The 13912-nt window shown below is 34.3% G+C and overlaps 1 protein-coding gene across 9 annotated transcripts in view; it reads left to right on the top strand.

Moving 5' to 3' along the window:
- RABGAP1 (RAB GTPase activating protein 1) overlaps positions 1 to 13912 on the top strand; it is a 151454-nt gene that overhangs the window by 43440 nt on the left and 94102 nt on the right. For 8 of the 9 annotated variants that reach the window (XM_022578778.3, XM_089913715.1, XM_089913718.1 and 5 more), the window contains 6 exons: positions 1787 to 1961; positions 2769 to 2926; positions 6429 to 6539; positions 6925 to 6991; positions 7666 to 7768; positions 8403 to 8572. In XM_022578778.3, coding sequence (XP_022434486.1) covers positions 1787 to 1961; positions 2769 to 2926; positions 6429 to 6539; positions 6925 to 6991; positions 7666 to 7768; positions 8403 to 8572 — 784 coding nt within the window. Of the gene's footprint in view, positions 1 to 1153; positions 1203 to 1786; positions 1962 to 2768; positions 2927 to 6428; positions 6540 to 6924; positions 6992 to 7665; positions 7769 to 8402; positions 8573 to 13912 lie in introns of all 9 variants that reach the window. The other variant, XM_089913721.1, reaches the window with a different exon arrangement.

The following is a 13912-nucleotide window of genomic DNA, read 5'->3' on the forward strand; positions in this document are numbered from 1 at the left end:
CCTTTTTGTGTAGTTGTATGTGTATATGTTTGTGTATGTGTGTAAATACCTACATATATGGGCAAGTATAATTATACAACTTAGAATCAACATTTTTAACAACAGTGGAATAATATAATACATACCATCTTGTAACATGCTTTCCTCACTTAGTTTTTTATATTGTGAATCTCTTTCCATATCAGTAAATATGCTGAAAAATTTTAACTTATGATGGCACATGATGGGCTATTCAGAAATAACCAATCTCTAATGTTACATATTTTAGTTGTTTTAATGAGAAAAGTACTACTAATAATAGCGAATATTAAGATTTTATTATATGAGCATGTAAGTGCTTTACCTGTAATTTTCTTATAAATTATTTTTTAGCTAAATTTTTATGTATTTTTGTATTTCCTTAGGATCAATTCCTAGAAGGTAGACTTACTGGGCCAAAGATTTGCCCATTTTTATGGGTTTTGATACATTGCCAAATAGCCATCTAGAAATATTGATCTAGTTCATACACTTTTATCAGCAGTGTATGAGAGTATCTGTTTCTCCACCCTCAATCATTTTGGATTTTTATGGTAGTAGAGTTGTAGCTGTATATGGTTAGCAGTAGTAGTAAGTTAATTAATTAATATTCCAGTTATCTGCATATATAATTCTTCTCTTGAGCATTTAAAGAACTATTTCACAAAGACTCACAAATACTAATTTTAATTGTATTTATTAATGTGAAACTTAATAAAATTTTTTTAGCACTCATTTTTTTTCTTGTAATAAAGTTTATTTCTTTTTCTTTGGCTGCATTGCAGCTTGTGGGATCTTACTTCCCTGACCAGGCCACCTCAGTGAAAGCGCTAAGTCCTAACCACTGGACCATCAGGGAATTCCTTAGCACTCATTTTTATATGAGCATTCATTTTTATGTGCTTCTTAGTCAATAGTCATTCCCCCCAACTGAAGTTATACTTTGTTCTAATATATTTTAATTCTATAAAGACATGAGAAAACTAGTTTCTCTCGCCCCATGTTTTCAGAGTCTTTATCAAAGTGCCTTTGAACTTGGATTAGGTCCCCTTCTTAGGTATTTCCATTATCCCCTGGGCTTTCCCATCAGTGGCCCTGCCCATTCAATGTTGAAATTGCATAATTTCTTTTTCAGTTTCTTTCATAGCTGTGTCATCAGTGCCCAGAATGGAGCCTGAAATGTTGTAGGTATCACATAAATATTTGTTGAATGAATACATTTTTGAATGAATGATATCCCTTTGATTTTCAGTGAATGGCATCCTTTTGATTTTATTAATGATTTTCTTTTTTTAGGTGTTAACATTTTTTAGTCTCTCTCCCTTGTTTGCCATGAAGCAAAAGAACATGTTTCACTCTGAGAAAGCACATCACCTTTTTATTTTTTAAAATAATAAAGCAGATTAGGTCATTCTTTTAGGAGATAATGAGAAGCACAGCTTTAATGATCTATTTTGGTACTCCAATTTACCCGTTATCTTTATTTAGTTACAGACTATATAAGAAACATTGATACTGTTTATGCTTTCCTGAATGCCTCCCTAAAACATGGGGTTATGTCGTTTTTAGTATCATGGAATTGTGTAATCAGTAACTTTAAGAATTCACACATGACTTACTTATCAAGACTTAAGATTAATACGATTAGCATACCAAAAATGGATTATATGATCTTTTTGCTAGAAAGATGAGTCTTGAATCATAATATGGATGTAGTGAAAATAGTCTACAGTCCCTCTAATCTCTTTATATCTTTTTTTCTGAACAGACTCTTAGATCCTCAGACAAACACTGAAATAGCAAACTACCCTATCTACAAAATCCTCTTCTGTGTTAGAGGGCATGATGGAACTCCTGAGAGTGACTGTTTTGCTTTCACTGAAAGTCATTACAATGCAGAGCTCTTCAGAATACATGTCTTCCGGTGTGAAATACAAGAAGCTGTAAGTACTTAAGAGGGAACTGTCTGCAAATGAAACTTCATCTGTACCCTCACTACGTTGAAATGATTATAGTATTTATTATGGTCATTTATAAGCCAAATGAAATTCTCTGCTACTGTTTATTTCAGCTGGATGGGCTGAAATGTAAATAAACTAAAAGTTTGGTTAACCTGAACCTCGTTGTTAAGAGTGTTGGAGGAGACCAATTGACAGCTGCTTAATTGGGTTAAATAGGCATCTTGGTTCTAGCAATGACGTATTTGCAAACCGTTCTTTTAGAGCTAAACTTGTAGAATTATTTTTATTATAATAGATACATTCAAGTAATTCCTAACAATTTTGGAAATCATCTTTCAGTTGGATTCACAACCACTTCATTTTATTTATTTATTTATTTATTTATTTTTTTGCGGTATGCGGGCCTCTCACAGTTGTGGCCTCTCCCGTTGCGGAGCACAGGCTCCGGATTCGCAGGCTCAGCGTCCATGGCTCACGGGCCCAGCCGCTCCGCGGCATGTGGGATCTTCCCAGACCGGGGCACGAACCCGTATCCCCTGCATCGGCAGGCGGACTCTCAACCACTGCGCCACCAGGGAAGCCCCACAACCACCTCTTTTTTAAAGCCTCTTCTGTGACCATTTTTAGTGTTGCTTGCTTTATAGGTCTAATAAATTAGATAATTTGTCAAAAGAAATCAGTGGAGGAAAGATGAATTACTCCCCTCAAACAACATAGGTCACCTTCAGCCTTAACAAAAGTATTTTATTCTTGTGATAACAGCCCATTTCCTAACATGTCTGGTTGTAGGTGAGCCGGATACTTTACAGTTTTGCCACTGCCTTCCGCCGTTCTGCCAAGCAGACCCCCCTCTCAGCAACTACTGCACCTCAGACTCCTGACAGTGACATCTTTACCTTCTCTGTGTCTTTAGAAATAAAAGAAGATGATGGTAAAGGTTATTTTAGGTAGGACATCTTATTTTATTCTTTTTGAGTTTGTATTAACATGCTGTACTATCTGTGGATTTAGGGAAATTCTAGGTCAGGTTACATAACTTTTACATTATAAAATGATTGCTTTTATGGATAGAGTTTAAAGGAAAATAAATAGGCAAATTTGTAGAGGCAAGATTTAAAGAATTTTAAACAGTAAAAAAAATTCTTTCACGTAGGAAAATGTATCATGCTACCATGTTCTTTTAGATGGACTCAGAGTAACTGGCTGACTGCTGATGTGAAATATGACAGAAGCTACGTCAGCTGGATCTGTAGCTAGATTTGTTTTGCTGGGTTTTTTTTGTGTTTTGGTTGGTTAGTTGGTTTATTTGTTTTAATAAGGTAAAGGTCTTAAGGCTGTTGAAATCAAGTTTTACCATTAAAGTTTATTTGAACACATTGGAAGGGGAGAATTGAGGTCTGATCTAACCTTACATAGAAATAACTGGTTTTGGTTTTTAAGTAAAATTATGCTTCTTTGAGTAGTGAAAATAACCCTGGAATAGAAATTAAAACTTAAATTTAGTTTACTTATTGCTACCATTAACAGTGTGACCTTTTCCAAGTTTCTTTACATCTCCTGACATTAGTTTTCTTATTTATAAGATGAAGTGGCTAGACTCTAAAATCTTTTATAACTTTAAAATATTATGGTTGCAAGATGGTTGACTTTTTTTTTCTCCATAGCCCATATCACAAAATGGGTGCCACTTGGGATCATAATCAATAGTTGCATATAGAAATTTCTTTCCTCCATGACTACCTCATAAAATGAAATTCCATCAAAATATGAATGATTTCTAATATCTTGCTTTTAAATTAAAAAGCACAATGATTGGTCTGTTTGTTTGAAAAACTGATAACCTTTGCTCTCCCTCAAGAGACTTTGGAATTGTCATGCCATCTGGTGGCCAATTTAGTGTACAATGCAGCTTCAACTTTGATTTGTACAATCAAGTGTGAGGCCTTGTGCTCTATGCTTTCTTATTAGCTGTATTTCTGTTCTCACAGCAACACTGTGATGTGGTGCTTTCTGCAGTATGCATTCCTGTACTGGGAAGTAGAAACTGTAATCTATAAACCTTGTAATAATTTTTTTCCTTTTTAAGAAACAGAACAGTTTGTTTAAACAGTTTTTTCCCTTTATTAAAAATATTTATGTAGATCACTTATAAACCCCAGTTATGAATAGGAAAGATTTCTAAGATCTCTCAGAAGAGAAGCACTAGAATAATTTCTCCTCCTTCTGAGATCAGGTATATTCTAAGTAGAAAGGTAACGATCACAAATATCCCTGGCCTGTTCACCTGTATAGCAAGGAAGTGCTATACAGAAAACCCCTGGATGGTCATTTGTTTTTCACATTTGTTAGGGCTTTGTTATCTTTTTGTTGCATTGTTTTCCTGAATTTATAGTTACAGTAGAAAATAGTGTTGTGTGACCTAATACACTGATGAAATCATTGACAAGTATGCCTTTCTGCATCAGATTTGAACTTTTCAAATGCAGTTCCTTTCATCCAGTGATTCTGTAGTATGTCTAGGAATTTACAGAAACAGTCATTGTGGTGCCAAAAGAGTTATCAGCATGAACATTCCCCTTAACACAATAATAGCAAAATTAAAAAGTGGAAATTAAATGTTGACCAGAATAGAATGGTAAAAATACGATGCATTTCACAAAATATACAAATATCAAATCGTTATGTTGTAAACCTGAAACTAATGTTGTATGTCAGTTATACCTAAAAAAAGATACAATGGTATACCCATATGACTTACCACCTATTTAAAAAATATATGTATATATAGTTAGCCATAGTACAAGATAGATTGTGGTTTCGCCATAGCATAAATATAGACCAAGTGCCGTGGCAAGAATTAATGCTCTTCTTTTCATTCCTGAAAAAGTATAATCCTATATTATTAAAATTAGAAACCTGCATTTCAGTTTAGTCCTTAGGAATATGGAGCATTTTCATTTATATCATTCAAAACACTTCGTTCTGATCTTATTTAATCTACAAAGTACCCCATTTGATATTGTCCTTATTTTATAGGTAAAGAAAGCCAGGGAAGATAACCTGGATGTCTGCTTCTTAATTTACACAATAGGAATTAAATGTAAAATTACTTGGTTGGATCCATTCATTCAATGATAGTGATAAGACCAGAAATACAGTCTAGACCCCCCAACATCAGTGAAGTGAACTTCCACTGCTTATACTCTCCACCCTGCTTCGTATTAATGTAGCTTTTCCTTGCCCTTCAGACTCAGGACACCAGTGATAACTTTATTTCCACTGTTGTTGTTTTAAATACTGCTGAGAGATGAGATTATATTAATTTATACTTAAATATCCACAGAACATAGAGACTAGTGTATCTAATATAAATTAAAATCTGAGACCTGTCCATATCCTCATAGGTGAAAATTCTGTCAGCCACAAATATTTGACAGTTTGGTATGCAGAAGTGTTTCTTGCACGTTGGTCATTTTTAGACTCTTATGCTAAGATTCTTTGATTTTCTAATCTCAGCGTTATCACATGTTCTTGAATTGGTTACTGGTGTAGTAGTGCAGATGGGATTCAAACTAATTTTATTTCTTCAGAGCCAATTTTTAGTTTGAGTAGGTACTCAGAGCTCTCATGTAGCCTTTTATATTATCTTCTAATGGTTCTATTGCTATTACCTTAAAGTTGTACAGTAATAAGGCACAATTTAGATTTGCTGTATATTGGCTGATTGCTGTAGCAGATTTGTAAGCCTTTGAGGACAAAGGAGCTAGAGAAAGTGGTGGGTGGGAGACCAGGGGATTATTTTGGTAAACTGTCATTTAGAGAATATTTTCAACTGTTTTCTTAAGGTAATGTTTAACTGCATCATTAATGTTATTTTTATAGTTATTACACATGCTTACAGTAAGGTTATTGCTGCTTAAGGGAAGAATTAGGCAACAGCTTACTGTTGACTATATCTTCCTCATTTCTTGTTTTTTGAAAGCACCTTGTTTTGAAATTCAAAGGATCTATATAATTATCTTTTCTTCATTATATATTTAAACAAATAAGGCATGAATAATTTATTTGTAAAAAACAGTGACTAAATAGAAAGTGAAAAAAACTAACATTTTTTGAGTGCCTTGGAGCTTTATAAATATCTAATTTAATTTTCACAGCAACAAGAAAGAAAAAGCTAAAGCCACGTTTTAGGGGTCATAAGCGTGGTTTTGTAGCTTTTATAAATGGTTTCTGTAATGGTTTAGTGGATTACATACAGTAATGATGGTATTTTCGTGTCAAGAGGCAGATGATGATTTTTAAATATCTGTTATGATTTGAATACCAGGCGTAGAGAAGAATTAAATCTGATTCTTTTCAGTGCCTGATTTTCAAATCATAACAAAAATTGTTCCGGTGTATGTTACGAGAAAGTGCTTTGCAAAATTAATGAAACATGTTGTTCTACAGTGCAGTTCCTAAAGATAAAGACAGACAATGCTTTAAACTACGCCAAGGAATTGATAAAAAGATTGTCATCTATGTGCAACAAACGACTAATAAGGAACTTGCCATTGAAAGGTAAACATTTTTAGTAAGTTTGGCTTAAATATAAATTTTAGTTTTTGTCAGTCTAGTGGAGCAGTCATATACTGTATTCAAAAATGTATTTGCAAAATATTTTGTTCCCTGAGGAATTCTTTTGTTCATTAAAGTGAATACTTCATTCATTTTGAATTATCTCTCATAAATCTTCAGCTAATATGTTGATCTCAACTATGTGATAACACAAGGCAAACATAAAATTTGTTTATCTCAAAGAAATAAAGATGATTTTGGTAATGCTATTTTATTGATAATTTTAATATGTCCTTTTTTCTATCAAGAAGAATTTTTTTAAAGTGATCTAACTTAAACATCTTTCTGTAGTCTCTTTTCCAAATTTATGTCAGTTCTTTTTTTGCAGGTGTTTTGGTCTTCTCCTTAGCCCAGGAAAAGATGTACGAAATAGTGACATGCACTTGTTAGATTTGGTAAGGATTGCTTTTTTTTTTTAAGTTTATACACTATTTCCTCTATAAAGGTTGTTTCACCAAATCTAAGGTTAAAGCACATTTATGAAGCAATAAACAAAGATAAGGGAATTTCCTTATTTCCTACTTGCTGTTTACTAGTCTGACCTTAGAGCTACTTAGTCTGTCTCAGTTTCTTGATCGTGTAATAGTGAATAATTCTTGTTTATCATGTAGAGTTGATGTGGGAATCAAAGGAGACATTTTGTGAGAGTTATTTGCAAACTATCATGAGCTTTATAAAAGTAGGTGGTGTTCATATTGTTGCTATTATGTGAAAACCTTTGTTTTCATAACTAAATTTATGTAGTAATTACTCACTTGACAGAAGAATTCAACATAGGTTTAGGTAGTAAATTTCCCTAGTGTCTGTACGGTTTGATATGATTTGCAAGCATTTACTTTATGTATAACTTTTCAGGAGCAGTTGCATAAATAATTGGCACATCTTTAATTTTAACTGTAATCATTTGTATATACTCCTTTTATATATATATGATCCTGTTTCATATTCTTATATTTTTGTAACCTCTATTTTTTTAAAGGCAGCAGAATGGTGGGTTAGCTGTTTTGTGTGTGTGGTTTTTTTTTTTTTTTTTTTTTGGCATTAATGTTGTTTTTACTCTTTTCTTTAGGAATCTATGGGCAAAAGTTCAGATGGAAAGTCCTATGTTATTACTGGGAGCTGGAATCCAAAATCCCCACATTTTCAGATTGTAAATGAAGAAACTCCTAAAGGTGATGCAGGTTGCTGACATCATGAACAGAAATTTTAGTCCCAAGGAGATACCCAAATCTTAGCACTACTTATTTGATAAATATTTAGTGTTTACCTACTTCTGATGAAACAAAGGAATTTGAATAGTTTTTTGAGTTTACTGTTAAATTTGACCAGTAAACAAAGTATTTTTTCCTCCCTCTCCTTTCTTCATTTTTTCCTTTTCCTGCTTCCTTTTCTATTTATGTACTTTTAAAAAAGATATTTTTTTTTTATTTACAGGCTTCTAAATATTTATTTTTTATTTTTAATTTACATTTATATTTAATTTAATTAATTTATTTACAGGCTTCTAAATATTACTTGTTTTTGTGGAGAGATAATATATGCACATATAGTTAAAAATTCAAAGGTATCTAGGGAAAAGCAAAAGTTTACCACAGTTCCCAGTGTCCCACCCTAAAGAGCACCACTGTGACCAGTTTCTTGTGTAGCTTTTCAGGTATGCTATGCATAAACAACCTTTTTCAAGATGCTTCATACTCTTCCTGAATGTCATTTAAAGTTTGTAATAGAAGTAATTACTTTTACATTAATCATATGAGCAAATATATTTCCATTTAAAAAATTTGCTTCTGCCTTCTCTCTCCCTAGATAAAGTGCTGTTTATGACCACAGCTGTTGATTTAGTAATAACAGAAGTGCAGGAGCCTGTTCGCTTTCTCCTAGAGACAAAAGTCCGAGTTTGCTCACCTAATGAAAGATTATTCTGGCCCTTCAGCAAACGTAGTACTACTGAAAATTTCTTTTTGAAACTAAAACAGGTACTGTACTTTTCTATAAATATAGATGGGGAAATAAGAGAAATTACTTTTGAGGCTGATATATCATTAATCCAAGCTGTCAATTGGATCTTTAAATAGTTAATGTGTATTTTAAATATAGTAAGAGGAAAATTGTTTTGTTTTTACCCACCTATTTATCATTTCTGTTGCTCTTCACTTCTTCCTGAAGAACCAAGTTTCCATCTAGTCTCACTTGCCTTTAACCTGAAGACCTTCTTTTAGGATTTCTTTTAGTGGAGATCTGTTAGAGACATAACTCTCAGATTTCTTTATCTGAAAATCTTTATTTCACTTTTATTTCAGTAGGATATTTTCACTGGGTATAGGGTTCGGGATTGACAGGTTTTTTTACTTTCAGCACTTAAAGATGTCATCCCACAGTCTTGTGGTTCTCATTTTTTTTTTTTTTAAAGTAAGTATTTTCTTTTTTTTTTTTAATATGGTTGCACTGGGTCTTAGTTGCATCAGGCTGGCTCCTTAGTTGTGGCATGCAGGCTCCTTAGTTGTGGCATGTGAACTCTTAGTTGGGGCATGCATGTGGGATCTAGTTTCCTGACCAGGGATCGAACCCTGGCCCCCTGCATTGGGAGCATGGAGTCTTATCCACTGTACCACCAGGGAAGTCCCTCTCATTGTTTTTGGTGAGAAGTCAGCATGCATTTATATTGTTGTTCCTCTCTTTGTAATGGGTCATTTTCTCTGGCTGCTTTTTTTTTTTTTTTTTTGCTGTACGCGGGCCTCTCACTGTTGTGGCCTCTCCCGTTGCGGAGCACAGGCTCCAGACACGCAGGCTCAGCGGCCATGGCTCACGGGCCCAGCCGCTTTGCGGCATGTGGGATCTTCCCGGACCGGGGCACGAACCCGTGTCCCCTGCATTGGCAGGTGGACTCTCAACCACTGTGCCACCAGGGAAGCCCTATTATTTTTTATCTTTGGTTTTTAGACCTTTATCTATGATGTGCTTAGGTGTGATTTTTCTTTCTGTTTGTCTTGAGATTAGCTGGGCTTCATGAATTTTTAAATTTATGGGTTTGTTTTTTGTTTTGTTTTTTTTTACCGTTTTTGGGGAAATTCTGACCCATTATTTCTTCCAACTTTTTTCCCTGCTCCATCTCTCTTCTCTCTCCTTAAGGGATTCCAGTCATACATATTTTTGACCTTTTGATACTATCCCACAGATCTCTGGGGCTCTATTTATTTTTCCAAATATTTTTTGATTTTTTCTTCAGATAGGATACTTTCTGTTGACCTATCTTAAAGTTCGCTTGACTCTTTCATCATCTCCAATCTGTTGTTAACCCCATTCAATGAGTTTTTAAAAAATTTCAGATCTTGTTTTTTTTTTTCTGGAATGTCCATTTGGTTCTTTTTTTAATAATTTCTGTTTCTTGTGAGATTGCCTCTTTGATCTTTATTTTAAGCAGATCTTCTTTTATATTCTTGAGCATAATTGTAATATAGCTACTTTAAAAATCTTGGGCTGCTAAATCTAATGTCCAGTGAGCCACATTTTCATGTTTCTTTGTCTAGTAATTTGGGATTATATATTAGACACTTTAAATGCTAGACTGCAGAGACTGTGTTATGGTCTTCTGAGTACTGAGTGTTTTAAAAAATATATATCAGTTAATTTGGTCAAACTCTATACTCTTTCTTTCCTGTGGCGGGCAGCAGATAAAATTTCTGTTCCCTTCTTTTAGCTTTTTTTTTTGGGGGCCCCGGCTGCCCCTCTACTTATTGTTCCTTTCTTTGCCTTCCTTTGTATCAAAACTCCTTGAAAGTAATCAAGTTCGTAGTGACCTAAATTGCTAAATCCAGTGGTCAGTCTGAGTCTTTGTCTTAGTGACGTGTCAGGAGCATTTGATATAGATGATTAACTCCCTCCTCGTTAAATACCCCTCTTTCACTTAACCTTCTGGACATCTCAAATTTACCATGTCCGAAAAGGTGTCATTATCTCATCCCTCACCCCTAAAATGCTCTACCTACCTGTCCTTACCACCTCAGTTTATGGGCATCTTCTTCTAGTAGTTGCTTAGGCCAAGAATTTGACTCTTATTTTTCACACCCCATATCCAGTCTGTCAAGAAATTCTGTTTTCTTTTAAAACATATCTAGAAGCTGACTACTTCTTACCACCTAGATTACATTAACTTCATCTGAATCATTGTTTTCACCTGGATTATTGGAGTAGCCTTTTCACTCATCTCCCTATTTCTATTTTTGTCACCTTTTGATATATTCTCAGTATAGCAGCCTAACATCAAATCACGTCATCTTTCTGCCAAAATTTTCCAATCCTGTTTTACTCCATAAAATCCTAAGTCCTTCTAATAGGTTGTAAGACTATGTGATTTGCTGCCTATTACGTTATAAACGAATTCCTCTCTTTTACTTCTTACTTGCTTCCTCTGCTCTAATCATGCTCTTAGGGCCTTTGCTATCAACTGTTCCTTCTACCTAAAATTCTCTTCCCCTGGATCCCACTTGCTATTATTCACCTCCTTCAAGTCCTCATCTTCTTCAGGTCTTTGCTTAGATTTACTTCTTAGCAACTCATGACCACCCCCATTTTACACTGCAGTTTGCCTGATTATCCACTGGTACTGCTGATTCCCTCCCCATTGATATATTTTTAATTTTTTTACAGGGGTGTTAGTTTCCAACGTACTGCAAAATATACTTCTTTTTATTTTGATTATTACCTATTTTTCATATAAGAAACCTCTACTAAGGCAGAGGACTTCTAATCTGACTTGTTCACTGGTTTATCCCAAGCATCTAGAACATAATAGTTCTTAACAAATATTTATGAATTAATTTTATTTCATGTAACTCTGAAATTCCATTATACAAGATTATAGGGTTGTATGTGGATTTACTTGAATATACTTTTCTGTAGCAATAAATATTTTAGTTCTAGTGTGTCCAAGTTAGCCCTTTTGGTTATAGTTAGAAAAAGGTAGCAAGCAGAACAGGAATAGAGATTTCTTTTCAGTGTTATCTTAAGAGACAAAGCAAATCTGGGTTACCTTAGCATTGTTCTCCCAGTTCTTCACTATGAAAGGAGCAAAGGATTAGCGTAGGATTATCATCTAGAACTTGGCTTTTGAGTCGGAGTCCATGGATCTTGCCATTGACTAGTTTTATGACTTTGAGCAAGTTCCTTCAACTCTCTCAGCCTCAGTTTACTCAGCTGTGAAATGGCAGTGATAGAATCTTCCTCATAGTGTTATTGTGACATTAAGTGAAAAACTGTACAACGTACTTGGAATAGTTCCTAGCACATAGTATGTTCTTCATGCATTTTAGCTATTATTATTGAGAGGGACATCAGTGGGACAGCAAAAACACTTAAGTCATGAAATCAGAACAGCATCGATTATTTCGTAGATTAGCCCCAGGGGAAGAATGCTTCAGAAAGAAAACCAATTTACAAGCATTATTTTACAAGTTTAGGGAATGGGTGGAAATGATTCTTAATAGTTTCTAGAGTAAGAGTTAGCAAACAAATTAATTGTATAATATTTTTTAGTATAAATTTGTATGTAAAAAATATTCTCTTTAATTAGAATTCTGTTTCTTTAATCTTATCTCAGTGAACATAAGTAAGATTACCCTGATCTTGCTTTTCCCTTGAGGTCTTATGTTATACAGCCATGATTCAAAGATTGCATGCGTTTACAAGAGTATTTCTTCTGTGGGTGATTTAGAATAATGTATCTAATTAGGCTAACAAATGACTTGTCAGGGTAGACTAGCCAGAAACAGATGTATGCCTGAGACATAGCCTGATAGACTATTCTAGACTCTCTGTTAAAGTTACAAGCTAAACATAGGCTGAGTTGTCAGTATTTTCTTTGCAAAAAGCTGAAGTTTATATGTGGAAGCTGGGAGGAGGGCAGGGAATTCCTGACAATAATCTCTCATTTTTCTCCTTATTTGTATGTCTTGGGGTGGGTCTGAGGGGTAGTCAGGGGGAAAGGAGAGAGGCAGTATGAAGAATTTGAACAGTTTTTTTTTTTTGTCTTAGTGCACTGTTAATTCTCATCCCTTGCAACGTAATAAACTAAGTTTATTTATTTCCTCCTTTACGTTCATGGCTTTAAAAATTAATAGCAGTTACCACTAACTGAGGCCCTCCTGTGGCAATCACTCGACCAGCTACTTTCACTTTTCCTGTCTTACGTAATTGTCATAGTGGTCCAGTGAGGATAGTGTTTACATTTTATAGATCCAAAGATGTAAAATAGATTTTATGGGATATCATGTGAGCAAGATTCATACCTAAGCCTTCTAAGAATCTCAGCCAGGGTTCTTCCCAAAGAAACATCCTTCTTTTGTCTTTATTTCTGTAAGAGTATTTTTGGGATTTACTTAAGTCAAATTAAGCATGACTTAAAATTTTAACCTCTTTGTAGTTCTCATTAGACAGAAAAGGAAACACTGCTGCAGGCCAAATTTTTAAAATATTCAATATATAGTTTCTGTTTATTGCTGTACGTATGGGAAAACAGTTATAGAAATGTTATTAAAAATACATATTTAAAAATTGATTCTTTTTCCTTTCACTAAAATTATCTGGTGACTCAGTAACTCCTTTTTAGCCTGGAAGCCTTCCCAACTGTGGGGATTCCTATATTAAGATGGCACCATATTAGAGAAACTTTTAAAATTAGTGGGGAATGAAAGAGGAGGAAATGGTCTAAAGACTAGATTTTCCAACAGTAACATAAGGTGAATAAAAGACCAACTAATCGTTCTTAAATTCTTAAAATTATAGAATTTTCATTGCTAAAGACAATGTAGGGGTCTTAAAATGTTTTATTTTATAAATAAAATTTTATAAATGAAGAAGCTGATGTCTGAAAGACTAAGTGATGTGGCCAGTGTCATACAGACAAGTAATTTGTATAACCATCCATACTGGAAACCCGAGCTTCTATCTCTTTGTGTATTTGCTCTGTGTGTGTGTGTGTGTGTGTGTGTGTGTGTGTGTGTGTGTGTACGTGTACGTGTACGTGTGTACGTACATATAGGCACATTTACATGTATGCAGTATACCACTGTACCTCTCAAGATAGAAAATGCTTTCTGTACCAGAGCTCTTCAACTGCTAAATCAGGAGGCACAGGTTCAACTATTCCTGGGAAGTATGATCACTTGGTTAAGATGGTGACTACTGGATTTCTCCTTTGTAAAAGTAGATTTTTCTTTCTGCATTTAGCAAATCATCTTTGAGGTGGTACTTTGGCAACTTCCAAATATCCTGTTCCTCAGCACCTTTCTAACTAATGGTTTTAGCATTCATTGATGATC

Source organism: Delphinapterus leucas, chromosome 6 (assembly GCF_059928025.1).
Source record: "Delphinapterus leucas isolate spDelLeu-1000000601 "Yukka" chromosome 6, BTC_Dleu_Yukka2, whole genome shotgun sequence".
NCBI lineage: Eukaryota > Metazoa > Chordata > Mammalia > Artiodactyla > Monodontidae > Delphinapterus > Delphinapterus leucas.